This window comes from Arachis ipaensis, chromosome B6 (assembly GCF_059453495.1).
Source record: "Arachis ipaensis isolate K30076 ecotype BB chromosome B6, ASM5945349v1, whole genome shotgun sequence".
Classification (NCBI taxonomy): Eukaryota; Viridiplantae; Streptophyta; class Magnoliopsida; order Fabales; family Fabaceae; genus Arachis; species Arachis ipaensis.
The window spans coordinates 47,172,594-47,189,852 of NC_142441.1; the positions used below are offsets into that span (position 1 = coordinate 47,172,594).

The 17,259-nt window shown below is 36.3% G+C and overlaps 2 protein-coding genes across 2 annotated transcripts; one reads left to right on the top strand and one right to left on the bottom strand.

The window, feature by feature from the left end:
• Window positions 1-10,485: 10,485 nt before the first annotated feature.
• On the bottom strand, window positions 10,486-15,445 carry LOC107648388 (Transducin/WD40 repeat-like superfamily protein). Its single transcript, XM_016352271.3, has 13 exons — window positions 14,768-15,445; window positions 14,586-14,661; window positions 14,377-14,466; window positions 14,248-14,292; window positions 13,947-14,027; window positions 13,381-13,456; window positions 13,189-13,247; window positions 12,979-13,089; window positions 12,726-12,865; window positions 12,613-12,652; window positions 11,983-12,045; window positions 11,723-11,904; window positions 10,486-11,199 (listed from the first exon to the last, which is right to left on the bottom strand). Exons 1-13 carry the CDS (start codon window positions 15,190-15,192, stop codon window positions 10,719-10,721), a joined length of 1,869 nt encoding a protein of 622 aa, XP_016207757.1. The 5' UTR covers window positions 15,193-15,445; the 3' UTR covers window positions 10,486-10,718.
• Window positions 15,446-15,862: 417 nt separating this feature from the next.
• Window positions 15,863-17,038, top strand: CDC25 (Rhodanese/Cell cycle control phosphatase superfamily protein). The gene is made up of 2 exons (XM_016352272.3): window positions 15,863-16,084; window positions 16,650-17,038. Exons 1-2 carry the CDS (start codon window positions 15,863-15,865, stop codon window positions 16,821-16,823), a joined length of 396 nt encoding a protein of 131 aa, XP_016207758.1. The 3' UTR covers window positions 16,824-17,038.
• The last annotated feature ends 221 nt before the right edge of the window (window positions 17,039-17,259 follow it).

The following is a 17,259-nucleotide window of genomic DNA, read 5'->3' on the forward strand; positions in this document are numbered from 1 at the left end:
CACGTAGTGATAAACCACTATTTTGTGGTTTATTTTGTATTGAATTGAGTGGATTTTATCCATTATTCTCACACTTATTCATATAATTCCCATGTTTTACATTTTCCTTCCTAATTTCTTGCTATGATTGAAAACATGCTTCTTTGACCTTAAATTTGCTAATCTTAATTTTCTATTGTTACCATTCGATGTCGTGATATATTTGTTAAGTGTTTTCAGGATTTATAGGGCAGGAATGGCTTAGAGGATGGAAAAGAATCATGCAAAAGTGGAAGGAACACAAGAAATTAAGGATTTCAGAATCTGGTAGCGACGCGCACGCGTGGCTGACGCCTACGCGTGGCCAGTGAAAACTTCAGCGACGCGTACACATGGCTGACGCATATGCGTGATGAGCGTCACGTGCTACAATTAACAGAAAATGCTAGGGGCGATTTCTGGGCTGCTTTGGACCCAGTTTCAGGCCCGAAAATACTTATTAAAGGCTACAGAGTAAAGCTGGAAGAAGGAATCATTCACTTCTCATTCATTCATATTGTAAGTTTTAGATGTAGGTTTCTAGAGAGAGAGGCTATCTTCTCACTCTAGGATTAGGGTTTCTTCTTTCAATTTCTCTTTAGGTTCATATTCAATCTTCCTTTAATTTAGTTTTTGTCTTACTTTTATTTGTTTAAGCACTTTAGTTCATCTTCTTCTTTTGTTAATTTCCCTTTTTCACTATTTTTATGTTTATGAGCTCTTGTTACATTTGATTTCTTTTAATGCAATTTATGTTTTCCATGTTTATTGTTACTCTCTTTAATTGTTAGTCATTGATGTTTGCAATTGGTTGTTTGGATTTAATATTCCTTGTTAGTTTTCTATGCTTTTATTTTACGCCTTCCAAGTGTTTGATAAAATGCTTGGTTGGATTTTAAATTAGATTTTTGTATTCTTAGCTTGGATTGAGTAAATTGGAGACTCTTGAGTTGTCAAAGTCTCTTGTTGGTTGGTGATTGAAAGTTGCTAGTTGGCTTGAGCTTCACTACCTCTACTCTTTGATTAGGACTTGTGAACTCAAGTTGATTTGTTCACTTGACTTACCTTCAATTGTTAGAGGTTAACTAAGTGAGAGCAATTTAGAATTACCATCATAATTGACAATGATAATGAGGATAGGAATTTCGATTCTCAACCCTTGCTAGGATTTTTCTTAGTTATTAGTTATTTTCTTATTATTTACATTCCTTGCTTATTAAACTCAAAACCCAAAAAGATACAATCTCATAACCAATAATAAATACACTTCCCTACAATTCCTTGAGAAACGACCCGAGGTTTAAATACTTCGGTTAATTTTATTGGGTTTGTATTTATGACAAAAATCTAAACGTTGATTGAGGTTTAATTGTCGGTTTAGAACTATACTTGCAACGCGATAATTTTTGTGAAAGAGGTTTAAAATTGAAATGGATTTGAAGTTTGTTCCGAAATTTTGGTTAAAGTGAAAATGAGTTTTATAGAAGAGAAATATTTTTAAGTGAAGTTGCTTTGGAGGTTCCTAAAAATGCTACAAAAAGTGGTAATGATTTTAAAGGAAAATGATTTGAGAAAAAGTGTTAAATAGTGTGATGTAAGGAAAGTGAGATTTTTGTAAAGGATGAAATTAATATTTAATTTGTTTTCGAAAGAATAATTTGGAAAAGTGATTTTTGACTAGTTTATGTCGTTCGAAGGACGGACGGAAAATAATTTCATAGCAAAAATTATGAAGGTTTGAAAACTGAGCTTTAAAACTGAAACTTCGAAATTTCACAACACATTAGAATTTTTGTTGGTGTGTGCACGCACAGATGTGTGGGTACACACTATATGGGGACATTGGTGAAGCCTGTGTGTACACACGAGATGGTGTGTACTCACGCCAAGAAAATGTCACAAGCTGTGCATATGCACAGGGTGGTGCGTATGCACCCGTCGGGAATTGGCTCTAATCTGTGCGTATGCACAGAGGTGTGTGTGCAAACACGTCCTGTTTTCTTGGAAAGAATTCTGTTTTTTTACTCTTTACCCTTTTCGACAAGTTTGTAATTCCTTGTAAACCCCATATGATGTTTGATAACTTATTTTTAAGCTCTGAAGTGAGTGTGAGTAAATCCAATGGATTGAGTTTCTATCTAGTATGCAAACCCGATTGTGAATTTTAGATTAATGAGAAATGATAGTGATTCTTAGCGTGATGTGAACTAAATATATATTGTTATTGAAAGTAAATAGGCCAAGTATGATTTTGAATCACGATAAATATGTGTATAAATACTTATGATTTCGATTATGATTATGAATTGAGTTTGATTATGATTTTGAGTATGATTGGTTGTGAATATTACTAAGATGTGATCACTGAGCAAGGATGGTGGTGAATCCCGTTTGTATACTGATTTGGGATTTTTCTCGAGTAAGGACGGTGGTTAATCCCGCTTACTCGTAGTTTACTGAGATTGGTAAGGACGGTGGTGAATCCCACTTGCATACTGATTTGAGATTTGTTTCCGGTAAGGATGGTAGTTAATCCGGCTTGCGTGTTCTGGACAAGGATGGTGGTGAATCTCACTTGTTTGTGGAACCTTCGGGTAAGGACGGTGGTTAATCCCGCTTACTCGTGTCGGGTTTGACAAGATAACCGATGCATGAGCTCATGGCTAGTAGGACATGCATGCATCATATACATCTATGTGACATTGTTTGGGTGTGCATGTTATATTTGGTTTGCCTATATGAATATTTCTGTTTAATTGCTAATTGACATACTTGCGGTAATTGCTCTTGATTGTATTTGAACTTCATTGCTTGTGATTATGATTAGCTAGTTCGGATTATGGTAGTTTGAGTGTTGGTTGATTATGCTTGGGTCGGAGGCCGTGATTGATTATGTGATTGGTAGGAGGTCGTGATTGATTTATGTTTGAGGTTTAGCAAAGTACAAAAAATCAAACTAGTTCAGCATAATGTTGATTATTCATACAATTTAAGTAACTTTTAAAATTTTTATAATTAAAATATAAATTTGGGTCTTTGATAATTAATTGTTGATTTTCGAAAAGGTTCATAAGGCGAACAATGATTACTGCATTTGAAAACAACTTTTTTCTTTTTATATATCTTCTTATGACCATTCTAAAACTCCTTTGGTGAGACCTTGTGGTTAGGTTCTCACCTTCCTACAGCCTTATCTTTTCAGAAAATAGACGAAGAAGCTTATGAAGAGATTACTATGCTTTTGGTTATACGATATTGTTGTATTAGATTAGTTATTAATTTTTTCCTCGTCTTTATTATTATATTTTTGTAAAGAGAGATAGAAGTCGTGATTATCATGATATGTAATGTTTGTAAGTTACTGATATAAAGAACTCTTATTTTATATATATATATATATATGAAGTGCTTTGATTGGTTTGGATGTATGTTTGTAAAAAGAAAGAAAAAGTATTTTTTCGTTTTTCAAAGAAAAGTCGATACGGTTTCGAGTTAAAGATTTCTATTTTATTATTAAATATATGGATGTTGTCGTAATATCCCCGCTATCAAAGTGGCGCAACCGGAAGTGTGACATTCTGATAGTAATTAAGGGTATTACATAGATGCTAGAAGAATCAAAACAATAAAAAAATAATATCCTACAATAAACAATATTTTATATTTATTTAATTAGATACTAAGTTAATTTTGTCATTATAATTAAACAATATTTTTGACTTATAAATACGTAATATTTAAATGTCAAATTTATTTTTGGGTTATTATAAAAAATTTTAATATGATTTTAAAACTATGATATTCTCTTTGAATATCGTAAAATTGTTGTCCAAGTTTCGTGTAGATAGCAAGTTTTATTCATGTTTCTATTGTCTTTATTTTACTATGCTTTGATGTTTTGATTGTATCATCGCCATTACCACCATCTTATTTCTCACTTGTCATATTTCTACTTGTTTTTCATTAAGTTTTTTACTGATGTCCTGATCTCTTGTGACTTGTTTCATCGTTATGTTTTTTTTTCTACACTTAATTTGTCACAAGCAGTACCAATCTCATCACAATTTTGCAAGTCCATTTATTTTTTGTGTCTAATCAGTATCATCTGCATCCTAAAATTTTGCAATTGTATCTGTGTTCTAAGTTCTTGTAATTTCGTCTCCACTCTAAGTTCTCACAATTTCAAGCTCCCTAAATTCTTGTAGTTTTGTTTGCCCCCTGACTTTTCGTAGTTCCATATACACCCGTTCTCATAGAAGTTCTTGTAGTTGTTTCAAATTTCTAAGAATTTTATTACTATTTTAGTTGTATTATTCTGTTCTATTTTTAATAAGTTGTAAACTCAAGTTGCCATTTAAACTTGAGATTTTAGAATATAACAATAAAGTTTTACATCCAAGTCATAACCCTAACCAAATCCAACCAAGTATTTCAAATTCACGCGCGCCTACACTCGCTATCTTTCTCTTTCGTTATCATCATCACCAACAACACCACCATCTTATCCTCATTTTCTCATTTGAATTTCTTTTTCACCTTCCTTTATTTTCTCCTCCTCTATCATCATCATCATGATCATCATCGTTATCGTTATCATCATCTTCTTCTTATACATATCATCTTATCGTTATTGTCATTATTGTTATTGTTATTGTTAAATTTTTTCGACGTTGATGATGTTGTCTGATCCAAAATTAATTTTCGATGTATTTTTTTCATGATTCAATCTTGTTTGTGTGATTATTTTTGAACTGAGTTAATTATGTCGCAATTGTTATGTAATTTCGATTCATTTCTGAGTTAATTGTGTCACAATTTATTATGTAATTTTGGTTAATTTCTGAGCGAATTAAGATACATTTGGACTCGTTGTCCTGCACAATTCAGAACTTTTTCCCCTCTTTCTTCTCATATTTTACTGTTTTTTCTTCTTCTTTTTCATCTTTTTCTTCTTCATCTTCACCTTATTATTTTATTTTCTCAAAATTCTTTTTGATTTACTCTCTTGAGAGGAATAAAATCAAGAAAAAGAGACGAAAATATCAAACAAAAAAGAAGAAGAAACATATTAATTAGGGGTGTTCATGGTTCAGTTTTTTCATAAACTGAACTGAAACTGCACTAAACCATTTTAAATGGTTTAAAAACTGAACCAAACTACTTTGTCAAATAAGAAATTGGTTTTAAACCAGTTTACAATACAGTGTACCAGTTTAAACCAGTTCATAAAAATAAAACCAGTTTTAATAGAAAAAACCAGTTTAAACAGGTTTATAGGTTAAAACTAGTTTTAACTTTTAACATATATAAAATTAGTTTTTACATTTTCTCTCTCTCCCTCTCTCTCCTTCTCTCCCTCTTTCTCTCCCCCCTCTCTCTCTCTCCCCTTCTCCTTCTCTCCCCTTCTCCCTATCTCTCTCCCTTCTCTTTTCCTCTCTCTCTCTCTCTCTCTCTCTCTTTCTCTCTCTCTCCTTCCATTCTCCCTCTTTCTCTCTCTCTCTTCTTCTCTCCCTCTCTCTCCCTCCTTTCTCTCTCTCCCACTCTCTCTCTCTTTCTCTCCCTCTCTCTCCCCCTCCTCTCTCTATCTCCCTTCTATCCCTCTCTCCCCCTCCTTTCTCTCTCTCCATCCTCTCTCTCTTTTCCTTTTCTCTCTCTCTCTCTCTCCCCCTTTCCCTCTTTCTCCCCTCCCCTCTCTTTGTCTTTCTCTCTCTCCCTCCCCCTCTCTCTCTCCCCTTTTTCTCCCTCTCTATCCCTTTCTCTCATTCTCTCTCTCCCCTATCCCTCTTCCTCTCTCTCTCTATCCCTCTTCTCCTTTTCTCTCCCCCTCCTCTCTCTCTTTCTCTCCCCTCTCACTCTTAACATATATAAAATTAGATTTTATATTCTCTTTCTTACCCCCTCTCTCTCTCTCTCTCTCTCTCTTTCCCTCTCTCTCTTTCTCCCCCTTTCTCCCTCTTTTTCTCTCTTTCCCTTTTTCTCTTTTCTTCCCCTCTTCCTCTCTTTCTCCTATTCTCTCCCTCTCTCTCTCCCTCCTTTCTCTCTCTCTCATTCTCTCCCTTTCTCTCTCTCCTTCCCCTCTCACTCTTCCTCTTCTCTCTCTCTCCCCCTCTTTCTCCCCTTCCCCTCTCTTTGTCTTCCTCTCTCTCTCTCTCTCTCCCTTTTCCTTTTCTCTTTCTCCTTCTCTCTTCTTATCTTCCTCTCTTTCTCTCTCCCCTTCCCCTCTTTCTCCCCCTCCCCTTTCTTTCTCTCTCCCTTTTCTCCCTCTATCCCTTTCTCTCATTCTCTCTCCTATCCCTCTTCCTCTCTCTCTCTTTCTCCCTCTCTCTCCTTCTCTCTTCCCCTCCTCTCTCTTTCTCTCTGTCTCTCTCACTTTCTCTCCCTCTCTCTCTTCCTTTCTCTTTCTTTTGCGCTCTTTTTTCCCCTCCCTTCTCTCTCTTCTCCTCCTCATCTCTCTCTCTATTTTCTATCTCTCCTCCTTCCCTCTTTTTTTCTCTTTTCTCTGTCTCTCCTTCTCTCTTGTTTTGGAGAAAATAGGGGGAGAGAGAGAAGAGGGATATAGAGTGAGAGAAAGAGAAAAGAGAGAAAGGAAGGAAAGAAAGAGGAGAAAGAGAGAGAGGAAGGAGAAGAAAGAGAGAGAAAGAAAGGAAGGGGGAGAGAGAGAGAAATAGGAGAGAGAAAGAAAAAAAGAGAGAGAAAAAGAGGAAGAGAGAAGGGAGGGAGAGAGAGAGGAGGGAGAGGAGAGAGAAACAAAAGGGGAGAGAGAGGGGGAGAGAGAAGGGGGAAGGGAGGGAGAGAGAGAGAGAGAGAGAGAGAAAGAGAGAGAGAGAAGGGGGAAGGGAGGGGGAGCGAGGGAGAGGGGAGAAAAAGGAAAGAGAGGGAGAGAGGGGGAGAGAAAATGGAGAGAGAGAGGAGGGGAAGAAAGAGTAGAAGGAGAGAGAGAGAGGCAGAAAGAGGGGGAGAGAGAGAGGAAGAGAGAAAGAAAAGGGGAGAGAGAGAGAGAGAGAGAGAGAGAGAGAGAGAGAGGAAGAGAGAAGGGAGGAGAGAGAGGAAGGAAGGGGAAGAGAAAGGGAGAGGAGGGAAAGGAAAAGGAGAGAGAGAGAGAGAGAGAGAGAGAGAGAGAGAGAGAAGGGGGAAGGGAGGGGGAGCGAGGAAAAGGGGAGAAAAAGGAGAGAGAGGGAGAGGAAAAGGAGAGAGAGAGAGAGAGAGAGAGAGAGAGAGAGAGAGAGAGAGAGAAGAGGGGAAGAAAGAGGAGAAGGAGAGAGAGAGAGAGGAAGAAAGAGGGGGGAGAGAGAGGAGGGAAGGAGAGGAGAGAGAGAGAGAGAGAAAAGGGGAGAGCAAGGAAAAGGAGGGAGAAAGAGGAAGAGAGAAGGGAGGAGAGAGAGAGAGGAAGGAAGGGGGAGAGAGAGGGAGATGAGGGAAAGGAGAGAGAGAGAGAGAGATATGGGAGGGGGAGAGAGAGGAGGGAGAGGAGAGAGAGAGAGAACGAAAGGGGAAGAGAAAGGGAAAGAAGGGAGAGAGAGGAGAGGGAGAAAGGAGAGAGAATGGGGAGAGAGAGAGAGAGAAAGAGAGAGAGAGAGAGAGAGAGAGAGAGAGAGAGGAGGGGAGGGGGAGAGAGAATGAGGGAGAGAGAGAGAGAGAGAGAGAGAGAGAGAGAGAAGGGAGAGAAGGAAGAAAGGGAAAAGAGAGAGAGAAGGGAGAGAGGAGGAGAGAGAGGAAGGGGAGAGAGAGTGTGAAGGGAGAGAGAGAGAGAGAGAGAGAGAAAGAGTGTGTAAAAACTAATTTTAGAGTTTAAATGAAACCAGTTTTAATTTGGTTTAAAACTAAACTGAACCATAAAAACTGGTTTTTAATAAACTGGTTTTCATAAAAACTATGGTTTCAGTTCAATTTTTTATTTAAAAAAACTGGTTTATTTAAAACAGTTTCAGTTCAGTTTCAATTCAGTTCAGTGAAACCAGTTTTTTCGCACACCCCTAATATTACTGATGTTGTCTAATCCAAAATTGATTTTGGATGTGTTTTTGTTCATGATTCAATCTTGTTTGTGTGCTTGTTTTTGAACTGAGTTTATGTGTCGCAATTATTATGGTAAATTTCGGTTCATTTCTGAGTTAATTGTGTCGCAATTGTTATGTAATTTCATTTCATTTCTGAGTTAATTGTGTCGCAATCATTATATAATTTCAGTTCATTTCTGAGTGAATTAATGTGCATTTAGACTCGTTGTCTTGTACAATTCAAAACTTTTTCTCCTCTTCCTATTCATCTTCTACTGATTCTTCTTCTTCTTTTTCATCTTCTCCTTCTTATTTTATTTTCTCAAAATTCTTCTTGATTTACTCAAATTTAACACAATTTCTGAGTTTATGTGTTAAATTTGAGTTTAACTCTTGGACAAGGCCTTAGAAAATCAATAAAATTAAATAGAAAAAAATATAACAAGAAATAATGAATACAATGAATATTTTTCAAGTATTCTACAAAGGCAGAGAAAAAAATATTTCATCAACCTTCACAACACCAGAAAATAAAATCTCCTAAATAGTTCTGATATGAATTATGAATTTATTATAAGATACCATGAATATACTCCTTTTCTCTAAAATGTTTTTTTTTTTAATTTTTTTCTCTGTTGTAGCTAAATTCTCCTCAGTTGAACTTGAAATCCACATGCAAAATTCTCTAAGTGCATGTTGGAAATCTTTTATTATTAACATCCATTGCTTCTCAAACCTATAGATTCTTTACTATTGTTCTCTGCTTCTCTTTCTTTCTGAGTTAATTGTGTCGTAATCAATTTTGTAATTTCAGTTAATTTCTGAGTTAATTGTGTCGCAATGATTATATAATTTCAGTTCATTTCTGAGTGAATTAAGGAGGAGGAGGAGGAGCAAGAGGAGGAGGAACGCGAAGAAGAAGACGACGACTATGACGATAACGTAGTGCGTGAACGTAAATGACTTGATTGAAAGAATGATGTGTGCGTGTGTAATCATGCTCTTTTTAATAAGAGTGATTTTTGTTGGTGTTGGATTTACTTGGTTGGACTTGGACGGCAATATTGCTTGAATGTGTAGCAAATCTGATATTTAAAATGTTATAAATTAATATAATATCTAAGTATACGTTGTATTGATTTTACATTTATTTAGTATTATATTATATTGGTTTTGTTATTTGATTAGATTCTATCATTTGCTTATAAATAGGCATTTTTCACTGTAAAACATATCTAAATATCAAGTTTATTATTGAATTATTATCATGAATCTTAATAAGCAATATTAATTTTTAAGATAAAATATTTTTTTGTACCTAATATTTAATTTTATTTAATCTTATTTCTAACGTTTACAATTAGTTTTAAAATTATCTGTGAATGTTAACTCCATCTAAAACATTAGAGACAATTAAAAACGTCTAAGAGCTTTGACACAAATTGAAAATGTCAGAGACAATTAAATGAAATTAAATGTTAGATGTATCAAACAAAAAATTGCAAACGCTAATAAAAAATATTTTACCCTAATTTCTATATTTAGTTAAACATATTAGCTCTTTTTTTATTATTATTAATTTATTATTATTATTGAATAGACGGACTTATAGAAAGTATAATAGTGACATTTTAAAAGGGGTGTTGCTTCCAAATTCCCTAGAGTAAATGAAAAAGTTTAAAGTTCACAACATTAAGTGACTAACTGAAATCCCCATGTCCACGAAAAATTTAAAAAGGTGTGCATCTTTCGGTGAAAGTTAACCCGCATACATATGTCCAAACAAATCAGGCCATAAACAAACGCATCAAGATTGCGACAGTAACTGGCATTGAAATGGTAATTTAATCAATTGGCATTCTATAAAGTAGAGAAACTTGACAATTCCTTCAAATTATTTAGATATAGATTATTGAGTGTGTGCTCAAGGTCAAGGACAACAATAATGCACGACGCGTAGGGCCATAATGCATTAATACCCGGAACAAACAAATGGGGTCGCTGGATTGGAGCTTTTGAACCATTAAGGGTGACAAAGATCGAATGTTTTCCAAACAAAAGAAATATATCTAAGCATTGTTGAATTATAATCGGCCTCTACCTCTCTCTTACCCAATCCCATATCACTGCATTTTGATTCTTTTCATATTTATTCTTGGGTGCCTTAGTTATTTGATTGATGTGAAGTGAAGATGATGCTGGCCCCAACAAATGCAACTCCAACCTATCACAATGCATTTAACTAAAGTAGTCTTCTCTCTCTCAGAACATATGCGAAACATATTTTCTATCTGATATTAACATCACTTCCGAATGAATACATTTCTTCCATGGAAAACTATGCTTATGATTGAGACGTGTCACTGAAGGTTATAAGGATAAGAGAATTCACTTTTGTTTACTAAGGTATTTGTCTCCTTGCATATGGAAACATGGAAATAAACAAAATTAATTGGAGTATTACAGGCGGTTTTCTTCCTAACAAATTCATTTCATACTTTTCAATCTTTCATTCACTTATAGTTTTCATTGCATATTTACAGTAAAACGAACAAAGCATACATAGGCTCTATCCAAAATTGCAAATCAATAAATATCTGCTGCTCTAGGTTAAGGACAACCTACATTTTTCTCGGGTTCATATGATTATAAAACAAAAAGAACTCCATTTTTCTTCAAATATTGCAAAATAAAATTACCTTTTCACAAGACTTTGGTGTAGAAAAGTTGCAATGTCGTCTCACTCAAACAGCCAAGAATTCCACAGCTCCGAGAGTACCTAATATCACGAGCCTGAGCAGGCAGTTTGAATCGTTGGTTGACGCTAAAAGAAGGCAGCTCATGCAAGATCAATTCAAACGTTGCTTCATCTACAGCTGCAAACAAACTTCTTTGACCCTCTATGTCTATAATAGCATGTTTTGGAAATCGAATTTTACTTGGATTGGCATTCGAGAAACCCATCTTTTTGAAATAATCAGTTCCCTGTCTCTTGAATAAGACATGACAGCCCTGCATTCCTGCTCCAATTACTTGAGAAGGAGTGGATGATAGTTGAGAAAGCTGCGTACCCATTGACATGTCAAATTTCGGACGGTATGAAACAACAATGTCATCACTGCTAGGGCAATAGGCAAGGGATATACAAACTCCTTGGTTATCAGTTTCAGGAAGCATGAATGGCCTTCATTAAAAAATTAAAAAGAAAAATCAAAAGGCAGGGAGGCATTAGCACAGTTGATTTAAAAAATAGAGCATAAGATTACTTCCACATGATTAGCATCAACATCATCATCAGACTGCCGGTACCAAATTAATATTATGCAGAGTAAATTTGGTGTAACCCATCATATACTATATCTCATACCAAGCTTTAAATGCTCAGTGAAACATGCAGAAGTTTCCCAGAGTTGAGTATTAATTTATGGTAAAGTAATGCATTTCCAAAACCAACAGAAAGGAAAATTGACACCAACAAAAGAAACATTGGAAGGAATAGAGATGGAGTAAACATTGGAAAAAAAGAATTTTTCCTGACTTCATTATAGCTTAGAAAACAATTCCAGAATAAAAATGAAAAATTTCACAACTGCCCTTCAAAATTGAACAATTACAATTTTGATACATAGCGTCATCTGGAAAAACTTGAGAACAATATTAGGAAATATAAACATATAACTACACCCCACACAACGTAAACAGCATACCCTTCTTCAGAATCAATGTTCCACTGACAAAGGCCAACGGCAGATGCAGATAAGATGGAGTTAGGAAGACATGAAGTTTGCAGAAGAGAATGAACAGTATGAACAGGGTTGCTAGTCAATCCAACTAAAGACTTCATGGGTCCTGCAGTTTGTCGTATATCAAACACCAAGACACAACCATTCTGCAGGACAGATAGATAAATATAAAGATTAGCATTTGAAGTTCCAACATCCCATGAATACAAAACCACAGTGCTGACCTGAAGTCCAGCATACATGTAATGTGAACTGTTGAGATCCCAAGAACACGACCAAGGAGGAACCTGAAAATAATGATAGTAAGACTAAAATCTCACAAAAGGAATAGTGAACTCTAACTTCTGTGACAGTTCAAAGTTCAGGTAATATCATTACTCCATTTGAACAACTGTGTAAAACAGAAATGGAAAGAATTAAAGAAATCTAATAGATTTAACAATTTTCTCATATGTCATTTGAGATTTTGGCTTTGGCAGAACTAAAGAAGGAAATATCCACTTCTTTCATTAGACTCCTAAACAACTGAGAGGAATTCCAGTAATTTACTTGGCTTCTTTGAGTGCCCAGCTAATGGATATTCTTTGTAAAACATGAAATGAGAGATTTGACTAGCTCAGAAGCTCGTGCTATCTCCTTGGGTTTAGTGAGGATATCTTACATTCACCTTCTGAACTCTTCTCTACTATATTTTGATAAAAATGGGAAAAGCTTCATCTACAAGTACTACCGTAGAAAACCACAAAGCATAGTAAAACATAATATTAGCAATAACTTTTGCTTTTGGTACATTACTATCAACAGATTTATTATTACTAATTCATGAAATCAAAATAATGGATCAAAACTTCTACCTGTAGATCATAGTTGACAACAGTATTCTTGCTCTGCACACTGTTATAGCATGAACCACATCAATGACCACATTTTTACCACGTCAGACAACCAATTAGTAATGCAGTCATACCTGAGCACTGATAACTTCTTCCCTGTTGAAGCATAGAGGGCTAGGCTTCTATCAGAAGGAGAAATATGTAGGTCTCTAATACCCTCTGTAGTAGAAGGCAATAAGATATCTTCCATATCGAATGGAGGTATCAAGCTCATCTGAAAGGCAGCAAAGCAACGTTTCCATAAGAATTACAGGGAAAGCCTTCATGTAAAGAATATATTAGAGACACATACTATATATCAAATATTTCAAAGTAAAAAAATCTTACTTTAGTTAGAAAGTCTGCTCCACCTATCACCCTTGGCTTTCGTGCAATTAGTAAAATTTGATTGGATACATCCATATCAAATACTCGTGCATCATCCATATTAAATGCTTTCTAAAAAGAGCATAACAACAAAATTTTAAATAAACAGAATAAATACCCTTCTACATAACCAGGTGTAGACAAGACTGTAATAGATAACAGATGTCGTACCTGTAATGCAAAATTGCAAAAAGATGCTTTTACATGGGACTTTAAGCTAAAATTTTGCTCTGCAAGATATATAGCTTGTAAGTCAATGTTCTCAAAAACAATTTTTTTTTTGCCAGGACCTTATGCTTTTTTAAAAGCAAATTAGGACCTATTTTATGAGGTACTCATTTTGAATTCTGGAAGGACCATTACCCTTTTCAGATCTCCACTGATAATCCTGAGTGCCATCTATGAGTTCAAAATGCATTCTCTCCATATCCAGTAGCAGCTGCTCCAAATTAGTATTTCTCAGCAAGACCAAAACTAGAAACTTAAAGTATTTAAAATACATGCACAAGGATCAAAACTGAAATGCTTATACAATTTGCAGTTTCACCCAAATCTTTTATACAGATTCATACTTAAACATTTAGCATGCAATTGTTAAAAACTATGATAGCTATTTTGCAACATGCTTATGAAGTACCCAAAAACTTGAAGATATCAAGTTATTGCCTCCAAGGGGAATAAATGACAAAAGCAAGGATGCTATTTTATATGTTCCATTTTACAACAATAGTGGGCATGAGGAAAAAAGGTACTAAGATATTCAAAAACAAGACACTTAATGAGACATGAACAACTTTGCTCCATGTGCCATAAAAAATAAATTAATAGCATGTACCAAAATAGCGAACCTAATGCGTATAAAAACAGTAGATTCTCAGTGATCAGATGGCAGGTATCATTTACAATTATGGATTATGAATAGGGGATACCGCTTTAAGCTTCTGAATTTCCAGACGGTATGCAGCTTCTCTTTTCCTCCATAGAGCCTCTTTCGCACACCAATCAGCACCCTTAGAACATATTGATAATTGAGTTATTTTCTTAACAAACAATGTTGGAATATTAGCCCCTTAAATTCCAGCAGAATCCAAGCCCAAAAAGAGCAAACCCAGGAATAAGAGAGGTGGAGATTAAAATATCTAGATGGTAGATACATATAGCTAAAAAAACTGCAAGGTCTTTTATTTTGTTACGGTAAAAGCAAGAAAATTTTCACCAGCAGCATGCTACCTTACTTTCCAGCGCAGCACATTTGGCTTCAAGCGACCGAATTTTCTGCCACAAAAGAAGATCCATTTAGACAAATTAATTTCTTAAAGCAACTTCCAAAATTTTTAATGCAAATAGAATCAGCTTTACCTTCTGAGATTCATCATCAACAGTAACTACTTGAGATGCATAGAGCTTCCTCACATCCTTTAATGAGCATTTTATATTGCATTGTGGACACTATAATGAAATAAAATAACACATAAAACAAGAACACTGAATCGTTAATATCTTTATATGCATTTGTATATCAATTTCAAATTTCAAATATCATATGACAATCTATTATCTACAATTACCTTGCCTGTACTTCGTCGCTGTTGAAGCCATCTTTTTATACAAGACATACCATATATGTGTCCACAAGGAAGACAACTGAACCAAATAAAGTACCAAAGAATCACGTCAAGCATACCAATCAACAATTAGTGAGTATGATTTCACAATTAACATATCCAATTAAGTGTAGTGGCGGATGAACCAGATTTGGTGGTCGCCGCTGTTGGTCCAAGCTTCCATACAGATAGGGCAGAAGAGGCCGTCAATGTCAGTGCGGTTCCACTCGCTGCCTTGACTGCCATCAATTGCCAAAGACGAAGACGACGCCTCTCGGCCTTCCGTTTTGCGGCGCTTGTTGCTTACGTCGTCGTCTCCGAAGCTGCTATGAGACTGCGATTCCACGGTGATAACAATTGGCTGTGGATTAGAAGTTGTGGAAGGAGCCACTGGCAAAGCCCTAGGCGATGAATCTTCGTCCTCTTCGTTGTCATCTTCTTCTTCTTCTTCTTCTTCCTCTTCCTCTTCCTCTTCCTCTTCTTCGTCCTCGTCGTCATCGGAGACTCCGTAGTCAGCTGCGGTGACGGTGGCGTGTGGCGGAGGAACATGGTGGTCGAAGGGATTGTCCATGAGAGAGTGACCGGAAAATGAAGTGGATGGGTAGCCCTAAGCCTAAAGTGGGTGATAAGAGCCTGCGAGGAGGGAAACCAACCAGCCAACACACGCTCGGGCGCCAAACTGCCTACTCTCTTCTTTTTGGAATTTCCAATGAAAATTGTACACGGGCTTTTCTTTCTTTAAATTTACCTTTAAATGCTAGACGAAGACTGTTTTAATCACGTGACTAACATTCTCTATTTCTTTTTTTTTTTCAAAGAGACCTTTTAGCCAGACCCAAATAGCCAAAAATGGAGTAGAAAGTGTTTCTAAATCCAAATCCATTTAATTGGAAATTGATTTTGGGTCTGAGAAATCCAAATTCGAAAGTGAGGAAAGGTGGCTGAGGCATGTGATGTAGTGGTAAAGGTATTTGCCTCAAACTATGCCACACGAGCCATACGAGGTTCAAATCCTAGCAGTGGTGGCCAGGTTAGTGTGTGTGAGTGAGTGTGTGAGTGTGTGAGTGAGTGAGTGAGTGTGTGAGACCCAAAAATAAAAACAAAAAAGTGAGGAAAGGAAAATTGAATTGAGAAGAAGCCCACGCGGTTTTGAGTGAGGAGCGAGGAAAAAGAAGCGTGAGAAGGAGGCAAGAAGGAACGGAAGAAGAGAAGAGAATAGGAGAGAAAGAGAAAGGGGGAAAATGGCACGCAGCATAACGTACATAACTGGATCGCAGCTTCTGGCTCTTCGGCGGCAACCCAACATCGCGATCGTTGATGTGAGGGACGAGGAGAGGATCTGCGATGGCCACATCTCTTCCTCTCTCCATTTCCCCAGCGACACTTTCTCCGACAACATGCCTAACCTTCTCCACCAGGTTAAGGGCAAAGACACCCTCGTCTTCCACTGTGCTCTCAGCCAGGTACCCTCTCTCTTCTCTTCAACCCTCATTTATGCCTAACCACTTCACATTTTAGACTTCAATTCCAGTTTTAGGGATAGGTACAGAGTACAGATGCCTCCTAAGCTTAGAATCGCTTATGTGCCAGACTGCACGGTACAGATATCAAACTATTCATTTAGAATAATAACATTAGAAGCCACATACACTTGTAGAACCGTGTTATGCTGGAAAAGTCGTTCTGAGATGATAGATTAGACTATAGAGAAGACTGATGTTAAAGCACATCTGAATTTACTATTCTAAATGTGTGATTCTCCTTTATTAGGATGATCTTCTACTCTTCTTGTTGTAGAATTTCAAATGCGATTTAATTGATTTATTGATCAGCTTCTTATATGCATAACTTGCTTTATAAAAGATTGATCATAGTTCTATCTAGGCTTAGTTATATCTTAAATTGCCATATCAGGGAATAAGATTTCTGTGACATTAGTGTCTTCCTAATTCCTTTACCCATTTTATATAATACCATACCAGAATGTGTCTCTGAGCTGGAATTGGTATGAACTATACTGTATTGTAGGTTCGGGGACCAACTTGTGCTCGAAAGCTTGTCAATTATCTTGAGGAGAGTAAGGAAGATGCCGGGATAAAGAACATCATGGTCTTGGAACGCGGCTTCAATGGTTGGGAAGCTTCTGGCAGGCCTGTTTGTCGCTGCACTAATGTTCCTTGCAAGGAGCATGGGGCTGCATAACTAGTTGGGATAGAATGGAAGCATTGGCCTCATGTGTAATGCGTGCAGCACCTTTTTATACCAAAAAGGAAAATGTATGATGACTACTGTGATTAACGAGTCTTTGAGAAACTCAATTCCCTCTGTGTTGTGCATCGATTCCAATTGTAAGAAATATATCATTGGAGACTGGACCAAGAATAACAAAAATAATATTCCCTTTCTTTGTTTCTCTCTTTCTTTTTTGCTTCCTTAGAGTAGCACTTAACAGAACTAGATGTGCTATTTATGCTTTATACAATAAATCAATACATATCAAATGATTACAGTGTGTATAATGTTTCCGTGTGTAGAGGACGAGATGAATACACAACAAGATGTATCAAACTTTGTTAATATAACTCAAAACTTGCTGTATTCACAAGGGAAAACAAAAATGGGCATTTAGAGTTGGGAC